A 22,955-nucleotide genomic window follows, 5' to 3' on the forward strand; every position below is an offset into this window, starting at 1 on the left:
ACTTCTAGCTGGCAATTCATAGCCCAATTTTGGCACTCTGATGCAGCTACATAGCAAAATCTAATCTATGCAAAGCTATTATAATGCACAAAGTGATACCTAAAAGCATGGAAGTGTTTGTTAAATATCATAAGTAAAAAAAACTGTAATAATTCAATGTCAAAAACTTAGTGGCATCATGATGGCAATCTCATACAGGCGTGCATCTAGCCCAGAACAAATGTCAGTAAAGTATGTTATATTATTTCTGTAAAGAGGCAGAGATCTTCCTCTAGTTTAGAAGTTCCCTGCAGTTAGAAATTTACCATTAGAAACCTACCTTTACGCTGAGAGAACTATTGTACCATGGAAGAAGATTGGCATCTCCCATATTGCTTATATAGTGGATATATAACAGCTAGGGAAATCTGTCACAAAATCATAGAATGATACAGCACAGGAGGCCATTCGGCCCATCATGTCTTTGAAAGAGCTATCCAATTAGACCTACTCCCTGCTCTTTTCCCATAGCCCTGCAAATTTTACAACTTCAAGTATTCATCCAATTCTTTTGAAAGTTATTATTGAATCAGCTTCTACCACCCTTTACAGATCATAAAAACTTGCTGCGCAATTTTTTTTTCCTTACGTCGCTTCTGGTTCTTTTGCCAATTACCTTAAATCTGTATCCTCTGGTTACCGACCCTTCTGCCACTGAAAACAGTTTCTCCTTATTTACTCTATCAAAACATTTCATGATTTTGAACACCTCTATCAAATCTCCTCTTAACCTTTTCTGCTCTAAGGAGAACAACCCCAGTTTCGCTAGTCTTGCCACATAAGTCTTTCATCGATGGTACCATTCTAGTCAATCTCCTCTGCACCCTCTCTGAGGCCTTGACATCCTTCCTAAAGTGTGGTGCTCAGAATTGGCCACAATACTCCAGCTGGGGACTAACCAGTGTTTTATAATGGTTTAGCGTAACTTCCTTGCTTTTGTACTCTATTTGTAAAGCCAAGAATCCCATAAGCCTTTTTAATAGCCTTCTCAACTTGTCCTGCCACCTTCGAAGACTTGTGTGCGTACACCCCAGGTCTCTGTTCCTGCACCCCCTTTAAAATTATACCATTTAGTTTATATTGCCTCTCCTCGTTCTTCCGACCAAAATTAATCACTTCACACTTCTGTGTTAAATATAATTTGCCATGTGTCTGCCCATTTCACCAGACTATGTCCTCCTGAAGTCTATTACTATCCTCCTCACAGTTTACTACATTTCCGAGTTTTATGTCATCTGCAAACTTTAAAATTATGCCCTGTATAGCCAAGTCCAGGTCATTTATATCAAAAAATAGCAGCAGTCTCAACACCGACCCCAGGGGACACCACTGCACACTTCCCTGCAGTCGGAAAAACAACCTTTCACCGCTACTCTGATTTTGTCCCTTAGCCAATTTCATATCCGCACAGCCACTGACCCTTTAATCCCATAGGCTTCAATTTTGCTAACAAATCTATTACTGTATGTGGTATTTTATTAAATGCATTTTGGAAGTCCATATACACATCAACCGCACTAACCTCATCAATCCTCTCCGTTATGTCAAATTACAAATCCAACTACAAGCAAGGCTGGTCACTTGCTTCTTTCAGAAGTCGACTCCCACTGCCCTATATTAGTACGGTAGTGGGACCCTTGAGTGTAACAATAAAACTCGTTTGTGTTCTGGGCTGAATGGCTGCAGTTTCCACATGTACACTTCTTCAATCTCTCCGCAGATGGACTCAAGTTAACACTAGGCGGGACGATGTTCAGTTCGATTTGTAAGCTGCTTTATTCCACATCACATACAGAACACGGAGTAGTATGAGACACACTAGGTATACAAAATCAGTATAACTTCTGTTCACATACTATTACAAAAATAAAGAACGTGTGTACCCTTCGGGGGGGTGGGGAGGAGGGACGTAGAGAACTTCTCATCTCACATTGTAAATACCATTCATCTACCTACCAATCCACAACTCAGCATGGGGCCATCATGGAAAGCTAACCCTTTTTAGGCAAACTATCGTTAAAAAACAAATCTTAATATAGCACACATCCAAATCTTTCCATGAACAAAATGGTTAAAGAATCTCAAACTGTGACAGCCTGCTTAAGGAGCCCTTCATCCCACTGGTAGCAATCAGTTAATGCTATAAATACTTTTTTTCTTCCTTTTTTTTTTAAAAAAGGTACTATAATTTAGGTTGCACCACTCCACAGGCAATAGACTGGGCAGCCAATCCACTCTGGATATAGTCACTGTAAGGGACTTCAGTGGTCTAGAATTACTTCCTGATACTGCCCCTCGTTCCTTGTAGGAGAACTGCCCCCGTTAACAGCATCTGATGTAGGTAAAGAGGCTCACGTTGTCTCTGAGTAGTAACAAAAATAGTTGTTGCTTCAGGTTCAATACCGTTATTTCTTCAGTAAATATGCAAAGCACTTTACAAGCAAAGTAGATTAAACAGATATGAGTGCAGAAACGTAGACTTGCATTTCACTATTCCCTTGCTGCACTATCTCCCTAAGCACAAAATGTCTTTTTATGGGATTCTTGTCCCCTTACTAAACTTGAATAAGCCTCTTCTCCCATGATTGGATTCCTTCTGTCACCTGACTTAACATGACACCTCCCCTTCAATAACCTTCCTATGGTGTCCTGGCTGAACAAAGGCTCAAGCTCCATGGCACATAGCATCCCCTATCTGTTCCCAACACCTAATCAATCAGTCTGCTTTTCTTGTGAACAATGGAGTCTTATTACACTGTCTGCAGCTGCATGTCCAACCTGGTTTCCTAGGCAACTGTCATAAAGAGCTCTTCTTTGGCAAGTTTTTCCAAGATCCAGGCACAGTACTTCAATTAAGTTTCTGTTGTTACCAAGCTTACATACAAGTGATTTCTATTTCGTATGCTAAGTTAAGTTTTAATTGCCCAGCAAACTCTCTGCCAAGCTAATTTATTTGGCTCATACGTTAATTGTAATTACCTATGTGAATGTATAAAGAAAACACGTGTTAATAAACAAATGTGCACTACCTTGTAGTGTTTACTCCCTATACTATATGCTAAACTAGCCTTAATATCCCATGAAGCTCTATGACTCTTCCTTCTCCATGTTTCAACATGTCCCATGTTCCAACAGCATCCAAAATCACAAAACACAGCACCTGAGGAACCGGATGCCCACAGTTTGATTATATATTCCACCTGCAAACCCTTTTTTCATATGGGCTAAAAAAAACAATGTATTTTGAAAATATCTCTTTGTGGAATAAATTGCTAACTGCAGCACACAAATCTGGATGGTGAGTTAGTTTAATAGACAACACGTTATATAAGGAGTCCCTGTGATTCATGTATTAATATTTAGGGCACACCTTCAGTTATAATGCCTTTACAAATCAGGGTCTCTCCAATTAATGCATGATTACAGCCATTAATTTTCCATTTTCAAACATTTAAAAGATGGAGCCCAAATCTAATCTGGACTCATAGTTTGTGTAACAGCGAAATTCATTTGCTAAATTCCTATTGTGTTCTGGGAGAAATTTGCACATTTTCACAGAAAGTAACTTTGCTGCTAGGTCGTCCATGACTGCACCTGAAATAGAGAAAGTCAAATATATTATAAATAGATACCTCACCAAGTGACCATCCTGAGCCAAGACAGATCATTTTTGATAAGCTGTTTAACTGCTTAAGGCATCACAGCTGAGCCTAATCTTGTCCTCACCTAACATCCAGAAACATATTTTCCTCCAAGAGTCGAGGGATGGCAATCAATAGTGGGAACCCTGGCTGATTTTTCCCCTTTTTCTAATTGTGGACCACTGAAGCTAACTGGAGCACTCTCATTACTGTCCCAGCTGCCACCAGTTAAGACCAGCTAAATTAACAAAGAATAGGGAATAAAAAATAAAAAAACAAAGACTAGGGAAAGCGGGGATCAAATCTGGGATTTTCCTGTTCTGTATAGCTCAGCACACCATTCACTCACTCAGCCATTATATTAATAAAACTTATAATTATAATGCCTTATAATTAATGAAACGTCACACGGCACTTTTTAGGAGGAATCGTGAACACTGAGCAGGAATTTGGGAAAGGTTAGGGGAGGTGGCCAACAGCATAATAAAAGAGGTAAGTTTCCAGGAGGCTTTTGAAAATGGGGTCAAGTTTAAGAGAGTTCCAGAGTGCAAGGAAATGGTGGCTGAAGGCTTGGACACCCATGGTGAAGGGGAAGAGGGAGGGGGAATAAAACACACAGCAGACCAGAAAGGTAGAGAGTACAGGACACAGGGCTTAAGATGGCTGTAGAGGTAGAGTGCGGCAAAATCACATAAGGATTTCAAATCAAGAATGCTGGAAGTAGGACACCAGTAGACCTACTGCTACTTCTGGCATGCCCTTCTACATTCCATACTGAACCATGGCTTGATGGTGATCAAGGAGTGAGGGATGTGCTGGGCCATAAGGTTACAGATTGTGGTAGTACACAACACTGCTATTGCTGATGGCCCACAGTGCCTCAATGATGCCCAGTTTTTGGCTGCTTAGTCTGTCCCACTTAGCAAGTTGGTAGTGCCACACTACCCGATGGAGAATGTCCTCACGGTGAAGACAAAAGTTGATCTTCAAAAAGAACAGAACTGTGGTCACTTCTACCAATTCTATTGTGGACAGATGTGTCTGGGACAGGTAGGTTGGTGAAGACAAGGCCAAATAGATTACTTCGTGTTGGTTCCTTCACCACCTGATGCAGGTCCAGTCTGGCAGCTATGTCCTTCAGGGTTTGGCCAGCTCGGTCAATAGTAGTACTACCGATCCACTCTTGGTAGTGAACATTGAAGTCCCCCATTAAGTAAATTCTGTGCCCTTCAGAACTTCCTCCAAGTGTTGCTCAATATGGAGGAGTACTGACTCATCCGTGGAGAGGGGGCAGTAGGTCATTTGTCCCATTGTTGTTTGTGGACCTTGTGTGAAAATTGGCTGTCACATTTACATAGATAACAACAGTGACTACACCTCAAAGGTGATTCATTGGCCATGAGCTGCTTTGGTATGCACTGAGGACACAAACGGCAGAATAAAAATGTACCTTTCTTCTCATTAAAACAGAACTTTAACCAAATAGACAATTTTATTTTAAATTTTTAATTTTTTTTAGTGCAGGAGCAAATACTAGGAATCAACAGGACTTACACGCCAATTAGTTGCCTTACTGTAAGTCTGATCCACAGCACTGCTGTCAATGGAATCATATGTGTAGAGCCATCGAGAGAGCCCAATCAATGAACTGCTATTCATATTCCTTCAATATCCAACATTCATTTATCATTAACTGCTAAAAGTTGGTGAATGCTTTTCTGTGAACACAACAAACTGAAAGATGTCCACATACCAGTACAAAGAAGAATATTTCCTTTTGTTAGATATTTGACTGTTAGTGCTATTTTGCTGAGACACTCTTCTGAGAGGTAGGGTGGGTCAACAATCACTATATCACAAGTGTGAGGATGGAGATCTTCATGCAAATTCAGAGGGTTGTTATAGTCGTAGAAAAAAAACTCCTTTCCATAAACAGAAAACCGCCTGTCATACTCCAACAGAATAGCAGAGAACTCTTCATTCCAAAGCTGTTTCAGTTTCTGATATATACTTGGGGCACTGATGCAAGCTATTCTGAAATAGAAGTTACATGAATAAAATACAATACAGCAATGCATCACTTCTGTATATAAATTGACATGTTTAACCTCCAAGCTTTGAGTAGTCATAAAATGCAATGGAGCTTGGAATTCTCTGGACTTCCATCAGTGACCCAGAAAAAAGAAAGAAAAGTGACACAGAAGATATACCAGTTTTTCTTCAAGTGGCTCCATTTTTGAGGTGCCACTGATGGTGCAACGAGTTGCTGCTCTGGGTCACTGAGCAGCAGCAGACTGGTTCTCCCTGAATTGAGTTCCTCCTCTCAGTTTCAAGAGTGGAGTTGAAGGGTCTCTGATGTTTGGAGGGAAAGCTAACCCATCCAACCTAAAGTAGGTATCAAAAGTGGCTGAACTGCAGAGGCCTGAAAGGAATTTGCCTGCCTGGTCTCTGGTGGTTCTGTCAGTAATTTGACCGCATAGTATGGTACTGAGCCATAAAGACCAGGAAGGTCCCACATTTAGCCTTGAGATATCCAGTTTCAGCTAAGGGCACTACATTTGGCCTCACTGCCCCCAGAAATAAGGGAAAAAATATTGGACACAGGTCACAATCCTGCTCACTAACCAGCAACCCTTTCTAGAAATGTGGACACTGGGTGGGCATAGGATTGAGCTCTGCTGTGATGTCTGTCACAGTCAAATATCCCAACAAAACTCAACATGCAGAATGGTCACTTGGGCACGGTACCAGAGGGACGACACTGCCCTTTGGAATCATACCCCAGCATAACGTTCCCTGTAAACTTTTTGGGGGCTGCGCGGCCCATTCAAAATTCCGCACGAGCGTTTTTTTCAATTTAAAGGCCTGCTCACCAGCTGCACAGGACCCCTAGAGCTCTTTACAGCCACGCAGCTTAAAGGGAACATTGCCCCAGCATATCCTGATCGGAAATAAAGCAGCTTAACGATTTAACACCAAGCTAACAGTTTCTTCTTTGAATCAACAGCCATTGATTGAAAATAAAAACTACTCGCACACCACTGCCACATTCAGATACTTGATATAAATAGCACTACACTTGAAAGCTATGGTACAGAAATGAGCAACGAGAATGTATCTTTACTATACAAAATGGAGTCCAAGATGCACACTAACTCTGTGATTCACTGGCTGCACATGCCACTGTACCCTAACATGGATGCATCATTCATCAACCAATGCGATAACCTAAAGCTTTTGTTTTTAGTTTGGTTCTTTCCATTTTGCCAATATTTCTTCCCTTCTCTGCTGATGACATTAATTCCTTGCTGTTGTCTGATTCCATCAGCAATGATGACCCCTGGTACCTCAATCAATTCGTTATTCTTCATGTGGGAGCCCTGATGACGAGTGTTGGCAGAATATACAGGAAAGCAAATTGTGTGGAGGACGCAAAGAATCTCCAAAGGGATATTGATAGGCTAAGTGAGTGGGCAAAAATCTGGCAGATGGAGTTTAATGTGGGAAAATGCGAGGTTATCCACTTCGGTAGGAAAAATAAAAAAGCAAATTATTATTTAAATGGGGAGAAATTACAAAATGCTGAGGTACAGAGGGATCTGGGGGTCCTTGTACATGAATCACAGAAAGTTAGCATGCAGGTATAGCAAGTAATTAGGAAAACAAATGGAGTGTTGGCCTTTATTGCTGTCATAGAAGTAGGGAAGTCCTGTTGCAACTGTACAGGGCGTTGGAGAGACCACACCTGGAGTACTGCGTACAGTTTTGGTGTCCTTATTTAAGGAAGGATATACTTGCATTGGAGGCAGTTAAGAGAAGGTTCACGAAGTTGATTCTTGAGATGAATGGGTCGTCTTATGAAGAAAGGTTGAGCAGGTTGGGCCTATACTCATTGGAGTTTAGAAGAATGAGAGGGGATCTTATTGAAACATGTAAGATTCTGAAGGGGCTTGACAGGGTAGATGCAGAGAGGACGTTTCCCCTCGTGGGGGAATCTAGAACTAGGGGTCATAATTTCAGAATAAGGGGGCACCCTTTTAAATCGGAAATGAGGAGGAATTTCTTCTCTCAGAGGGTCATGAATCTTTGGAATTCTCTTCCCCAGAGAGCTGTGGAGGCTGGATCATTGAATATATTTAAGGTGGAGATAGACAGATTGTTGATCGATAAGGGAGTCAAGGGTTATGGGGAGCGGGCAGGGAAGTGGAGTTGAGGCCAAGATCAGATCAGCCATGATCTTATTGAATGGTGGAGCAGGCTTGAGGGGCCAAATGACCTACTCCTGCTCCTACGTCTTATGTTCTTATACCTGATGGAGACATCAGATTCAAGCCCAATCCTGTCCTCACCTGATATCAACACTTCCAACTCTGGTCCCTGGAAAGGAATCAGCACAATTTTCCCCTCCTTAAATCATAGGTGCTGAGTCAATATGTAACATCTCTGGCATTCTGGCTGAGATCAGCTAATTCAACACAATATCAGGAATCGAATATGGAACCTTCCTAATTCCCATGTCTCAGCTACTGCCTGCATAAACTTGCAGAGCCATTGGTTTACTTCTTGATACTTAAAATAATGCACCCGAGGAACATTAAGCTACTGGTCCAGTTGAAAGATCATACATACCTGCCACCACTTCCTGCAGCTTCAATTGCCTCCTGGGCAAGCCGTAGAGCAGTTTCATCATTGTACCAAAACTGGCTCAATTGCTATTGAAAATAATAATTTTAGAAATTATAGTTAATTACGTTCCTGGTCAGTAATCTTATTTAAAAGTTGTATTATGCAGCCAAAAATCAACAGAACCCAAATATAAAAGCACATCTTAAACTATAATTCTGTGCAAATGTCCCAATATTCCATAACTATATTCAAATTACAATCCAGTTGGATGCATAGCCTACAAAAATTCTTTAAAATCATTTTTTTTTAAAGCTAACTTAAAGCAAAAACTACTAAGATTAAAAATATCATCTGAGATGCACGCAAAAGTAAATGTTCAAAAGAATTTGCAAAAGAGCTTGGAATACCAGAGCCTGAAAGAGTCAGAATGTTTTTTCAACATCAAAGGCACTGCTCAGCCATCAAAAGATATCGAGAAAGGGCAGGAATCATGAAATTATACAGCACAGAAAAATGTCATTTGGCCCAGCGTATCTGTGCCTGCTCTTTGAGATATTAGTCCCATTCCCCTGTACTTCTTCCAGAGCCCCGCAATTTTTCCTTTTTAAGCAAATATCCAAATTCCCTTTTGAAAGTTACTATTCTGCTTCCATCACCCTTTCAGGCAATGTATTCCAGATCACAACAACTCGCTTAGTAAAAACATTTCTCCTCATCTGCCCCCTGGCTTTTTTGCCAATTATCTTAAATCTGTATCCTCTGGTTAGCCATCCTCCTGCCAGTACAAACAGTTTCTCCCTATATACTCTATCAAAACCCGTCATAATTTTGAACATCTCTATTAAATCTTCCCTTAACCATCTCTGCTCTAAAGAGAACAATCCCAGCTTCTCTCGTCTCTCCGCAAAATGAATTCCCTCATCCATGGTACCATTCCGGTAAATCTTCTCTGCACCCTTTCTAAGGCCTTGACATACTTCCTAAAGTGTGGTGCCCAGAACTGGCCACAATACTCTAGCTGATTCTACAAGTTCTACAACAAAAAAAGTCTGAAAATGTGTTTCTAGACTGTCTATAGTCAACAGTTTAAATACTGATAAGGATCAAAAGGAAATAAATGTTATCGGTCTCTCCCTTTATAACATTTAGGATTGTGAAACAATTTAGTACAATATGCTTCCCCTTTATATGGTGAGCACTGCCTGAGGAGAACCATTACTGATTCCAAGAGACAATTATATTAGAGAAATTATTGAAGACAAGTGCTAGAAAGCATCTATTCAGGTTGATTGAGGCTTTTCATACCGAATTAGCAAAGCAGTGATCCCTGATCTCCCAACACCAGCATTTACATTTAAACAACAAGAACATTTAAAAGTAAATTTAAAAACAAAATAGATTTTAAAAAAAGGATGCTGTATTTTTTTGTACTTAAGAGCAAATTGATAAAAGAATGCAAACATACTGATGAGCTAAGCCATCGAGGCAACGTTCACATGAGTAGCCCTTGCTGCACAAATTAAAAAGCAGCACACTTTAAAATGAGCTCCAAATTCCCCCAAAATTTACTTTCTGAGTAAACAAAAATGTTTTCAATGCCACAGAACTGGTAAAATGTAGTCTAAAGAGATCATTGGAAAATAAACATTTACAGGATATGGGAGATTTCTTTTAATGAATGGCTTAGAATGTTTTGTTTTTACAAAAGTTATTTTTAAAAGAATTTTTGCTTTGATGAAGATGAGAAGTGTCAGTCCTGGGGAATTGGAACACTTATCAACTTTATGCACCAAAAGTTAGCATCAAACATACTCATGTAAGTATATGATAGGCTGCACACAGAGTAAAGTTCCCTCTACTCTGCTCCAACAATGTGAGAGCTGAGAGATACCTACACCAGTTATCCTTTGAGGCCACCACAAGTGAGACTATAATTAGAACATGGTTATATGTGTTTTGTGCCTTGCACTCGGTCCCAGAATGTGATTTGTCTAAACTCATTTCATAGCCAATAGTAAAGCAGATTTCCATCCCATTCATTTGGATTAGATTGAAACTCAGGTTTCGGTGACTATGTCACCTAATCCCCTTGTCAGCACTTTTGGGAAGGCAAAGACTTGTTTGTCACTTGCTTTAAGTATATGTCCTCAAAAAAGTTATTGCCTGGACAGTTCATGTGAATGCAGCACAAAAATTTTGCATACCTATTATCATTTATTAAAAAACTATTGAAACTTCTTAGTGTAGTTGAAAGAAATTTTCACCAGCCCACCACTACACTTTATATCCTACAACAACAACAACTTGTATTTATATAGCACCTTTAACGTAGTAAAACGTCCCAAGGCGCTGCACAGGAGTATTACAAGACAAAAATGTTGACACCGAGCCACACAAGGAGAAATTAGGGCAGGTGACCAAAAGCTTGGTCAAAGAGGTAGGTTTTAAGGAGCGTCTTAAAGGAGGAAAGAGAGTCTGGGAGGTTTAGGCAGGGAATTCCAGAGCTTAGGGCCGAGGCAACAGAAGGCACGGCCACCAATGGTTGAGCGATTATAATCAGGGATGCTCAAGCGGGCAGAATTAGAGGAGTGCAGATATTTCAGGGGTTTGTGGGGCTGAAGATTACAGAGATAGGGAGGGGCGAGGCCATGGAGGGATTTGAAAACTAGGATGAGAATTTTGAAATCAAGGCGTTGCTTAACCGGGAGCCAATGTAGGTCAGTGAGCACAGGGGTGATGTGTGAACGGTACTTGGTGCGAGTTAGGACACGGGCAGCCGAGTTTTGGATCACCTCAAGTTTACGTAGGGTAGAATGTGGGGGGCCAGCCAGGAGTGTGTTGGAATAGTCAAGTCTAGAGGTAACAAAAGCATGGATGAGGATTTCAGCAGCAGATGAGCTGAGTCAAGGGCGGAGACGGGTGATGTTACGGAGGTGGAAAATGGCAGTCCTAGTTATGCTGCGGATATGTCGTCGGAAGCTCATTTCGGGGTCAAATATGACACAAAGGTTGCAAACAGTGTGGTTCAGCCTCAGACAGATGTTAGGGAGAGGGATGGAGTCAGTGGCTAGGAAACAGAGTTTGTGGCGTGGACCGAAAACAATGGCTTTGGTCTTCCCAATAATTAATTGGAGAAAATTTCTGCTCATCCAGAACTGTAGTCTGACAATTTAGAGACCGTGGAAGGATTGAGAGAAGTGGTATTGAGGTAGAGCTGGGTGTAGTCAGCGTACATGTGGAAACTGATGCTGTGTTTTCAGATGATGTCACCAAGTGGCAACATGTAGATGAGAAATAGGAGGGGGCCAAGGATAGATCCTTAGGGGACACCAGAGGTAACGATGCGGGAGCGGGAAGAGAAGCCGTTGCAGGTGATTGTCTGACTATGATTAAATAGATAAGAATGGAACCAAGCGAGTGCAGTCCCACCCAGCTGGACGATGGTGGAGAGGCGTTAGAGGAGGATGGAGTGGTCAACCGTGTCAAAGGCTGCAGACAAGTCAAGGATGATGACAACACAGTCCACCTGTACTACTGCGGTGTACATAAAAACTGTGAATATGCCAGAAAAAGTTATCTATGTAATATTATTTCAGCTATGTTTCAGGATAGATAGTCCACAAAACAAATCACCATTATTTTACCCAGTTTTCTTCTATGGACCCAACAAAATAATGATTGAATTCTGCATATTGCTTCTTCTGCTGATCCAGATGGAACTCTTGCAGGGCGGCCAAAGCATGGTCTGACAGCTGAGTTTCTTCATCACTACTGTCATTCATACTGAAGGTAAATTATCCTGGAACAAATCAAAAGGATGTACAGTACACACCAGATAATAGATACACTATTAACAGAAACACCCAGTCAGTCAAGCACCAATTCTTTTCCACATACAGTTGACTGCAATGTTTACTTACAGTTAAGGATACTATTTTCGCTTGAAGAAAATTGCTTTAAAAATTCCTGATGGGCCAGTTGGTAAAGCTAGTTTGTAATTGAGACAGAGATCAGGAGGATACCTGGTTTGATCCCAGTCTGTGCTGATCTCAGACAGAACAGCTGATTAGTGCACAATCAGTAATTGCCCTCAGTGCTATGGAGGAAGGGAAGCTGCCAGGGCTCCCATTCCTGGACACTGTTGGTTATCGGGTACAAGCTCAACTATGTTGCCTCCATGACCAAATAGCCTACCAACACTATCTAGTATGACCATTGGGCATTTGGAGGACACCCAACATCGGTGGAATTGTACCCCAGCAAAAAGTGATCAGATCTTCACACTAGTAGCCATATGTTATTATACAAAAATGCTACACTCCCCACACAGAGCCAATATTTGCATGTGAGTTGTTGTTTAAATCACTGCACCAGTTGGACAAAGCAAGTCCCTGGTACACACTCCCCTTTCTCTGAATATTTCACTGCAGGTTAGGAGTTCCCTTCAACGATAAAAAACCCAGAAAATATTGGAAATACTCAGCAGGTCAGGCAGCATCTGTGGAGAGAGAAACAGAGTTAACTTTTCAGGTCGGTGACCTTGCAACAGAACTGGAAGATGGTAGAGATTTAACAGTTTATAAGATGCCTCCGTATTTGCTTTAAAAGCTGTTCATCTCTAACATCTTCCAAACCTGACGAAGGGTCACCGACCTGAACCGTTAACTGTGTTTCTCTCTCCACAGATGCTGCTTGACCTGCTGAGTATTTTCAGTTTATATATTTCAGATTTCCAGCATCCGCAGTATAACGTACCGAGACACCGCCCCTCCCACTCGCCCTCTTTATTTAAATCACGATTAAACCCCAAACACGAGCAGACCGAAACCCGGCGCCTCTAATACCAGCACTCACGGCGCACACAACGCCCCACAGCAAGTGACCTTTTCCCTTTCACATTTGACCCCATAAGAGGGCGCAGCAGAGCCGTCGACGTCGAAACGAAAGTGACGCAATGACGTACGCGCTCCGGAACGCTGGGGGTGGAAGGTTCTCGGGGGCGCGTGTTACCGCCTGTGCGCCGGGTGAAAGGTCAGGTCTGAGCTGTTGGCGGACGCTCTCTGGGATCTGGCCGCGCAGGTACCGAGCGCGGTTCCGCAGGCCGTTTGGGGCTGTCCATCTTTGGGTTTGTTTTCAGAGGAAAAAGGCAAAGTACTTACCCGCGCAGAGGGAGGGAAAAGTAGGCGCCGATCTCACATTTTGCTGTGCAGATTTAACGCATTTCCCAGGAGCTGGTTACTGAAGAGCAATAGCAGAGCCCTGGGTGAACGAAATTAGTGGGCCTAAAATAGAGGCGAAAATAAAATCAGTGAAAGACTTGCATTTATATAGCGCCTTTCATGACCACCAGACGTCTCAAAGCACTTTACAGCCAATGAAGTACTTTTTGGAGTAGGGTCACTTGTAATGTGGGAAACGCGGCAGCCAATTTGCGCACAGGAAGGTCCCACATACAGCAATGTGATAATGACCACATAATCTGTTTTTGTTATGTTGGTTGAGGTATAAATATTGGTCAGGACACCGGGGATAACTCTCTTACTCTTCTTAGAAATAGTGCCATGGGATCTTTTACATCCACCTGAAAGAGCAGATGGGGTATCGGTTTAACGTTTCATCTGAAAGATGGCACCTCTGATAGTACAGCAGTCCCTCAGTACTGCACTGGAGTGTCAGTCTAGCTTTATGTGTTCAAGTCCCTGGAGCGGGACTTGAACCTACAACCTTCTGACTCCGAGGCGACTGAGCCACAGCTGACACCAAAGTGGTTTAAAATTGAGGTTATTTTTCTAATGCACTGTATTGGATTTCTGTTATATTTAATTTTCAGACAGTTTTGATTAAGTGTTTGCCAATTAGCAAGGTTGGAAGAAACATAACTTTATCTTGATTCATTCATTGGTATGAGGTACACTGAACTGATTTTTCAGAGGATATTCCCAATCATCTTTACCAAATTTATTTCATTGTCAATATATTCACACAAAATGCAAGGAGAAAAGATAAATTGATATTTTGCTTCTAATAAAGGGTTTCATTCAAAACGTTCTTTTTCTTTTTCACAGAGCTGACTTGCCATATATTAACAATTTCTGTTTCAGATTTTCAACATTTTCAGATTTTTAATTATTTTTATTGATATACAAGATGAATTATAAAACAGAGCAGCTGAGGGTGACTGCCTCTAAATTTTTTCCCCCCCGAGTGGAAAGTCCTGATGTCCACACAGTACTTCTTGATCAGAGATCACATTAATGATGGGCACAAACCCGTGCCCTACCATGCGGCAGTCAACAACAACTTGTATTTATACAACTTTAACATAGTAACACGTCCCAAAGTGCTGCACAGGAGTATTATAAGACAAAAAATTTGACACCGAGCCACATAAGGCGAAATTAGGGCAGGTGACCAAAAGCTTGGTCAAAGAGGTAGGTTTTAAGGAGCGTCTTAAAAGGAGGAAAGAGGTTTAGGCAGGGAATTCCAGAGCTTAGGGCCTAGGCAGCAGAAGGCATGGCCACCAATGGTTGAGCGAGACATGGCTGCAGGGTGACCAAGGCTGGGAGCTAAATATCCAAGGATATTCGATATTCGATATTTAAGAAGGACAGGCAAAAAGGAAAAGGAGGTGGGGTGGCGTTAGTAAAGGACGAAATCAGAGCAACAGTGAGAAAGGATATTGGCTCAGAAAATAAAGATGTGGAATCAGTCTGGGTGGAGCTAAGAAGCACCAAGTGGCAGAAAACATTGGTGGGAGTTGTCTATAGGCCTTCAAACAGTAGTGGTAATGTAGGGGATGGCATCAAACAGGAAATTAGAGATGCATGTAACAAGGGTACTACAGTAATCATGGGTGACTTTAATCTACGTAGACTGGCCAAACCAAATTAGCAATAATACTGTGGAGGATGAATTCCTGGAGTGTGTACGAGATGTTTTTTTTTGGACCAGTACATTGAGGAGCCAACTAGGGAACAGGCTATCCTAGATTGGGTATTGTGCAATGAGAAGGGGTTAATTAATAATCTTGTGCAGGGTCCTTTAGGGAAGAGTGACCATAACATGATAAAATTCTTCATTAAGATGGAAAGTGAAGAATTCCGATCTGAAACTAGGGTCCTAAATCTAAACAAAGGAAACTACAAAGGTATGAGGAGTGAGTTGGCTATGATAGATTGGGGAACTTCATTAAAAGGTATGGCGATGGATAGGCAATGGCTAACATTTAAGGAAGGAATGCATGAATTGCAACAGTTATATATTACTTTCTGGCGCAAAAACACAAAAGGAAAAGCAGCCCAACCATGGCTAACAAAAGAAATTAAGGTAGTATTAGATCCAAAGAGGAGTCATATAAAGTTGCCAGAAAAAGTAGCAAGCCTGAGGATTGGGAGTAGTTTAGAGTTCAGCAAAAAAGGACCAAGAGATTGATTAAGAGGGGAAAACTAGAGTATGAGAGTAAACTTGCAAGGAACATAAAAGCAGACTGTAAAAGCTTCTACAAATATGTAAAAAGAAAAAGATTAGTGAAGACAAATGTAGGTTCCTTACAGTCAGAAACGGGAGAATTTATAATGGGGAACAAGGAAATGGCAGAGCAATTAACGGAAGAGGACACAAATAACTTCCCAGAAATGCTAGGGAACCATGGGTCTATTGAGAAGGAGGAATTAAAGGAAATTAGTATTAGTAAAAAAATAGTGCTGGAGAAATTAATGGGACTGAAAGCTGACAAATCCCCAGGACCTGATAATCTGCATCCCAGAGTACTAAAAGAGGTAGCCATGGAAATAGTGGATGCTTTGGTTGTCATCTTCCAAAATTCTATAGATTATGGAACAGTTCCTGCAGATTGGAGGGTGGCAAATATAACCCCACTATTTAAAAAAGGAGGGAGAGAGAAAACAAGGAACTACAGACCGGTTAGCCTAACATCAGTAGTAGGGAAAATGCTAGGGTGTAGCGGTTCGTGTAGATCGCCACTAAATAAGAGAGTTTGTCTTCGACGAACTATAAATAAGTTGTTTATTTACAGGAACAGGCTAATTACAGCAGGTAAGATAGCAAGTAAGATGGCTGACTGTAGGAGCACCATGGTGTAGGTCTTGTCCCAGCGGGGACTCCACGAGGACTGAGTTCGCAGTCCTGTGGGGAGCGTGATGACGTCATCACGCTCTGATGTGTGTTCCCGCGCTTTGGGCGTCACATGACCGCATCGTTGCGTCAGTGCGTCTCCCGGCACAGAGGCTGGCCGAGGTTGCGAGGCCGGGCTGTGCTAGTGCTTGCCGCGGGGGCGGAAGATCGCGTCGCTCCCGTTGGCTGGCCGATGCGGCCGAAGTCGCAGTAGGCCGGGCTGTGCCGGCGGCCGTCTTGGAAGACCGAGTCGGGCCGGCGCGCGTGCATCACGTGATGTGTGACGTCAGCCCGTTAGGTCGCCTCTTAAAGGGGCAACGGCTGAACAGGTAAGTTAAAGGGGCAACGGCCCCAACAGGTAAGTTATACATACATAAGTAAGTTAAAGGGAATTATGTGTCTCAATGTAAGGGACAACCAGTGGTACCGCCACAAGGGTATTATAAAGGATGTGATAACAGGACATTTAGAAAGTATCAACGGGATTAGACAAAATTAACACGGATTTATGAAAGGGAAATCGTGTTTGACAAACCTACTGGAGTTTTTTGAGGATGTAACTTGTAGAATAGATAAGGGAGAACCAGTGGATGTGGTGTATTTGGATTTTCAGAAGGCCTTTGATAAAGTCCCACATAAGAGATTAGTGTGCAAAATTAAAGTACATGGGATTGGGGGTAATTACTGGCATGGATTGAAAATTGGTTAACAGACAGGAAACAGAGTAGGAATAAATGGGTCTTTTTCGGGGTGACAGGCGGTGACTAGTGGGGTACCGCAGGGATCAGTGCTTGGGCCCCAGCTATTCACAATATATATCAATGATTTGGATGAGGGAACCAAATGTAATATTTCCAAGTTTGCTGACAACACGAAACTTGGTGGGACTGAGTTGTGAGGAGGATGCAAAGAGGCTTCAAGGCGATTTAGACAAGTTGAGTGAGTGGGCAAATACATGGCAGATGCAGTATAACGTGGATAAATGTGAAGTTAACCACTTTGGTAGGAAAAACAGAAAGGCAGAGTATTATTTAAATGGTGATAGATTGGGAAATGTTGATGTACAAAGGGACCTGGGTGTCTTTGTACACCAGTCACTGAAAGCAAACATGCAGGTACAGCAAGTAGTTAGAAAGGCAAATGGTATGTTGGCCTTCATTGCAAGAGGATTTGAGTACAGGAGCAAGGATGTCTTACTACAGTTATACAGGGCCTTGGTGAGACCACACCTGGAGTACTGTGTGCAGTTTTGGTCTCCTTACCTAAGAAAGGATATACTTGCCATAGAGGGTGTGATGAAATATTCCATTCATCACTCATCAGTATTTCTCTGCCTGTGACTGTGGTTGGTTTCAGTTTCATTTCCATTGTATTGTACTGTGTGTAGGGCTCCGCCCATACCTGGCTCCTATGTAAGCTGGCCCAGCCTGCAGCACATCCAGTACGGCAGACCTCTGGATGGAAGATACATTCTCCTCTGTGTGTTACCTTCTAAGTCAATAAAAGCCTTGTTTTGTTTCGCTAACATCGAGTCTCGGATTTATTGAGGCACATCAGAGGGAGTGCAGCGAAGGTTCACCAGACTGATTCCTGGGATGGCAGGACTGTCGTATGAGGAGAGATTGGATCGACTAGGCCTGTATTCACTAGAGTTTAGAAGAATGAGAGCGGATCTCATTGAAACGTATAAAATTCTGAAAGGCTAGACAGACTGGATGCAGGGAGGATGTTTCCCCTGGCTGAGGGGTCTATAACGAGGGGTCACAGTCTCAGGATACGGGGTAGGACATTTAGGACTGAGATGAGAAATTACTCAGAGGGTGGTGAACCTGTGGAATTCTCTACCACAGAAGGCTGTGGAGGCCAAGTCACTGAATATATTTAAGAAGGAAATAGATAGATTTCTAGACACAAAAGGCATCAAGGGGTATGGGGAGAGAGCGGGAATACGGTATTGAGATAATGGATCAGCCACGATCATATTGAATGGTGGAGCATGTGCGAAGGGCCGAATGGCCTACTCCTGCTCCTTTTTTTCTATGTTTCTATGGTTGTGTGGCTGAAGGAGATTACAGAAATAGGGAGCGGCGAGGCCATGGAGGGTTTTAAAAACAAGGATCAGAATTTTGAAATCAAGGCGCTGCTTAACCGTGAGCCAGTACAATAGTGTTTGAATTGCATCGCATTGCCTTTCCTATCTCTTTTTATATTCAACTATGTTGACCTTGCAGCCACCAGAGAATATTATCTTTTGACCTGCCTGCTTGTTTATATCTTATAATAGGACAGGGCTAAGTCTCCACTTGACACATCTTCCTAATGATAACCCACCCAAACGGCCATTCTTAATCTGTGAGCCTCATCTTTGTGGCTCTGTTAACAGACTATTTGACTGTGGGAGGATGGGGTAAGTGGGATCACAGTTGGGCTCCATCCTATCTTCATCTGAAATCCAGTCACTGAATAGCAATTAGGAGCAGGAAACTTCCTTACTAGTACAGAGAATATGAGGACAATTGCAGTGCCTCCATATCTGCCCTGACTGAGAGCAGCAAACAGCAAATACTGGGCATTGAACTGTAAATCTTCCTGACCAATATGGCTCAGTACCACGCAGGACATTTATTCCCAGACATTGGACACATCTGCCTGTTCTGTGGTTCAGTTGAATTTTAATGACCCACAGCACTATTCAAAGAGCAGGATTTTATCTCAGTTTCCTGGCCAACATCCTTTCCTCAACCAACACTAAAAAGAAGTAAATTATCTCATCACTGTTTACTGTGTTGCAAAATCAATGCTGCACTGCCTTTGTAACAACAGTTACGGCACTTTAAAGTAGTTCATTGTATGTGAAGTGCTTTGAGATATTTCAGAGAGACATGAAAGGGTACTTAATAAATTCAAGTATTCCTGTAATATTTATTCTCAGTGGCTCCTTCATGGCATTGCTCATGGCAAGTCAGAGCATATCGCCTGTGATGTGCCTCAATAATTCCGAGACTCGATGTTAGCGAAACAAAACAAGGCTTTTATTAACTTAGAAAGTAACACGTAAGAGAGAGAGGTATCTTCCTTCTGGAGACTGAGGCCAGACTGAGCTAGCTTACAAAAGGGGCCAGGTATGGGCGGAGCCCTACACACACAGCACATTCCAATAAACAATACAATGAGGACTGGGGGAAGGGAAATGACACTGAAACCGACCACAGTCACAGGCAGTGATGAATGGAATATTTCATCACATTCACCCCTTCTATAGATTTAGTCTGTTCGGGGGTTTGATAGTCCTCTGCGACCGACGTGGCTGTTGTGGTGCCGCGGGTGTCGGCTGGGTGTCCCCGGTAGTCTCCTGGGTCTCTGCCGGGGGTGCCGCCAGGGTTGTTGAAGGGGTAGTTGGTGGGGGTGCCGTTGGTCGATGTTCTTCCGGGGGTGATGAAAGAGTAGTGGGTGGGTAAGAGTTGCTGTGATCGTTGTTGCTGCTATTGCCGTGGTTGTTGTCAATGCCGGCTGGGGCGACGTCTTTTATGGACACGGTGTCCTCCCTTCCGTCGGCGTGCCGGACATATGCGTATTGGGGGTTGGCGTGGAGTAGGTGTACTGGCTCCACGAGAGGGTCCGTCTTGTGGCCCCTCACATGCCTTCGCACGAGTACCGGACCTGGGGTGGAGAGCCATGACGGCATGGATATGCCTGAGGTGGATTTCCGGGGAAAGACAAACATTCATTCATGAGGCGTGGCATTAGTGGCCGTACACAATAGCGACCGTATCGAATGGAGCACATCCGAGAGGACTTCCTGCCAGCGGGAGATAGGGAGGCCCTTGGTCCTTAGAGCTAGAGTGACTGCTTTCCATACTGTCCCGTTCTCTCGCTCCACTTGGCCGTTACCCCGGGGGTTGTAGCTGGTGGTACGGCTCGTGGCGATCCCCTTGGACAGCATGTACTGGCGTAGCTCTTCACTCATGAAGGACGCCCCCCTATCCGTATGGATGTAGCTCGGCATACCGAACAGGCAGAACAGGCTGTTGAGGCATTTAATGACCGTGGCGCTGGTCATGTCTGGGCAGGGGAAGGCGAATGGGAACCGGGAGTATTCGTCCACAATGTTCAGGAAGTAAACATTGCGGTCGACGGACGGGAGGGGGCCCTTGAAATCTAAGCTGAGCCGCTCAAAGGGCCGTGTAGCTTTGATTAAGTGGGCTCTATCTGGGCGGTAGAACCGAGGCTTGCACTCAGCGCAAGTGCGGCAGTTCCTGGTCAGAGACCGAACTTCCTCAATCGAGTAGGGTAAGTTACGGGACTTTATGAAGTGGAACAGCCGCGTGACCCCTGGGTGGCAGAGGTCGTTGTGGAGGGTCTGTAGCCGATCCCCGGTGGCGCTGGCACACATCCCTCGTGAGAGGGCGTCAGGGGATTCGTTAAGGGCCCCTGGCTGGTAAATGATGTCGTACTCGAAGGTGGAGAGCTCGATCCGCCACCTAAGACTCTTATCATTTTTAATCTTCCCCCTCTGTTTATTATTGAACATAAACGCTACCGACCGCTGGTCGGTAAGTAGGGTGAAGCGTTTGCCGGCTAGGTAGTGGCGCCAGTGGCGCACTGCCTCCACGATGGCTTGGGCCTCCTTTTCCACGGAGGAGTGTCTGATCTCGGGCCCTTGGAGGGTCCTCGAGAAGAAAGCTACGGGCCGCCCCGCCTGGTTGAGGGTGGCCGCCAAGGCGAAGTCAGACGCATCACTTTCCACTTGAAATGGAGTGTTCTCGTCCACTGCCTGTAGCGTGGCCCGCTCAATATCCTGCTTAATGCTTTTGAAGGCGGCGTGGGCCTCAGCAGAGAGCGGAAAAGAGAATGCTTTCAAGAGGGGGCGGGCTTTGTCGGAGTAGTTGGGGACCCATTGGGAATAATAAGAAAATAACCCCAGGCACCTTTTCAGGGCTTTGGGAGTGTTGGGCAGGGGCAGCTCCCGTAGGGGGCGCAATCGGTCGGGGTCTGGTCCAATTTCCCCATTCTCCACCACGCTGCCTAGTATGCAGAGGCGCTTGGTGTTGAAAACGCACTTGTCCTCGTTGTAGGTGAGGTTGAGTTTTTGTGCGGTTTCCAGGAACCTCTCGAGGTTCGAGTCGTGATCCTGCTGATTGTGGCCGCAGATGGTGACGTTGTCGAGGTAGGGGAAGGTTGCCTGCAAGTGGTGGTCATCGACCATGCGGTCCATCTCCCTCTGAAAAACCGAGACCCCATTCGTCACCCCAAAGGGGACTCTGAGGAATTGGTAGAGGCGGTGTACGGGCGGTCCTCTGGTTTGATAGGGAGCTGGTGGTACGCTGACTTGAGGTCGATGGTGGAGAACACCCGGTATTGGGCGATTTGGTTCACCATTTCTGATATGCGGGGTAGCGGGTAGGCGTCTAGTTGGGTGTACCTGTTGATCGTTTGACTATAGTCGATCACCATCCGTTTCTTCTCGCTACCCCTTACCACTACCACTTGGGCGCGCCACGGGCTGTTGCTGCGTTCAATAATGTGCTCTTTCAGGAGCCTGTCTACCTCGGTCGCGATAAACCGCCTGTCCTCCCAGCTGTACCTCCTGCTTTTGGTCGCTATTGGCCGGCAGTTAGGGGTAAGGTTCGCGAATAGCGAAGGCGGCTTTACCTTCAGGGTAGCCAGACCGCACACTGTGAGGGGTGGCTGGGACCCACCGTACTTGAGCGTGATGCTTTGGTGGTTGCACTGGAAATCCAGGCCCAAGGTCACGCTCGCACATAGGTTCTTCATGATTAATACTTTAAAATTATCGTATACAGTTCCGTTAGCGCCCAATTGTACCGTGCAGTAACCCAGAATGGTCGATGTCTGGGTTTTATCAGCCATAGAGATGGTACCCTGAGCAGGGACCACCTTTAGGGAGAGTTGCTGTGCCAGTTCAGGGTGGATAAAACTCTCCGTGCTTCCACTGTCAATTAAACATTTAACCCGGCACCCGTTTACCTCGATGTCCACCATTGATTTGGATAGCGGGTGCGGCCTGGTCTGGTCCACTGTGACCGATGCCACTGTAGGGCCCTGATCGATACAAGATGGCGTCCACGCTGTCTGCTCATAAGATGGCGGACCCCACGAGGTCGGGCAAGATAGCGTCCAAGATGGCAGCTCCCACGGCGCACACGCGGCGGTGGCGGGTTTTCCGGCGGTTGGTTTTCCGGCGGGGTTCCCTCTGCACACCTTCCCGAAGTGCCCCTTCTTACCGCACTTAAAGCAGGTGGTGCCTTTCGCCGGGCACACTGAAACCGACCACAGTCACAGGCAGTGATGAATGGAATATTTCATCACAGCCTGTCTCTGTGATCTTCAATTTGCTGCTGCGTTCTCTGTCTCTCGCTTCTGTTCTTTCTTTCTTTCTCTTTTCTGCAACTCCTTTTCTTTTCTTTTAGGTGAGAGGTGTTGGGTGGCATGGTATGGTATATTGGGGAAAGGAGAACCTGAGAGCTATACAATCCATTCACAAACTGCCTGTCA

At 44.1% G+C, this 22,955-nt stretch overlaps 1 protein-coding gene across 4 annotated transcripts; it reads right to left on the bottom strand.

Moving 5' to 3' along the window:
* Window positions 1-1,796: 1,796 nt before the first annotated feature.
* On the bottom strand, window positions 1,797-13,244 carry eef1akmt1 (EEF1A lysine methyltransferase 1). Of its 4 annotated transcripts, none has more exons than XM_085999164.1 (5): window positions 13,161-13,244; window positions 11,951-12,105; window positions 8,310-8,392; window positions 5,434-5,714; window positions 1,797-3,633 (listed from the first exon to the last, which is right to left on the bottom strand). In XM_085999164.1, exons 2-5 carry the CDS (start codon window positions 12,086-12,088, stop codon window positions 3,491-3,493), a joined length of 645 nt encoding a protein of 214 aa, XP_085855290.1. In that variant the 5' UTR covers window positions 12,089-12,105; window positions 13,161-13,244; the 3' UTR covers window positions 1,797-3,490. The 4 variants fall into 4 exon arrangements, with proteins under 4 accessions (XP_085855290.1, XP_085855293.1, XP_085855291.1 ...); XM_085999167.1 differs by having other exon boundaries at window positions 13,151-13,169; XM_085999165.1 differs by lacking the exon at window positions 13,161-13,244 and adding an exon at window positions 13,062-13,151.
* Window positions 13,245-22,955: the final 9,711 nt, after the last annotated feature.

Source organism: Somniosus microcephalus, chromosome 10 (assembly GCF_052327205.1).
Source record: "Somniosus microcephalus isolate GS21.2 chromosome 10, FLI_Smic_1.0, whole genome shotgun sequence".
Lineage (NCBI taxonomy): Eukaryota > Metazoa > Chordata > Chondrichthyes > Squaliformes > Somniosidae > Somniosus > Somniosus microcephalus.

Excerpts from the sequence above, each read along its gene's own strand:
- eef1akmt1 (XM_085999164.1), bottom strand. The coding sequence starts at position 12,088 with ATGAATGACAGTAGTGATGAAGAAACTCAGCTGTCAGACCATGCTTTG. Across the intron at positions 5,715-8,309 it reads GCTGCAGGAAGTGGTGGCAG|AATAGCTTGCATCAGTGCCC; the intron begins GTATGTATGATC and ends CTTCTATTTCAG. Across the intron at positions 3,634-5,433 it reads AAATATTCTTCTTTGTACTG|GTGCAGTCATGGACGACCTA; the intron begins GTATGTGGACAT and ends TCTCTATTTCAG.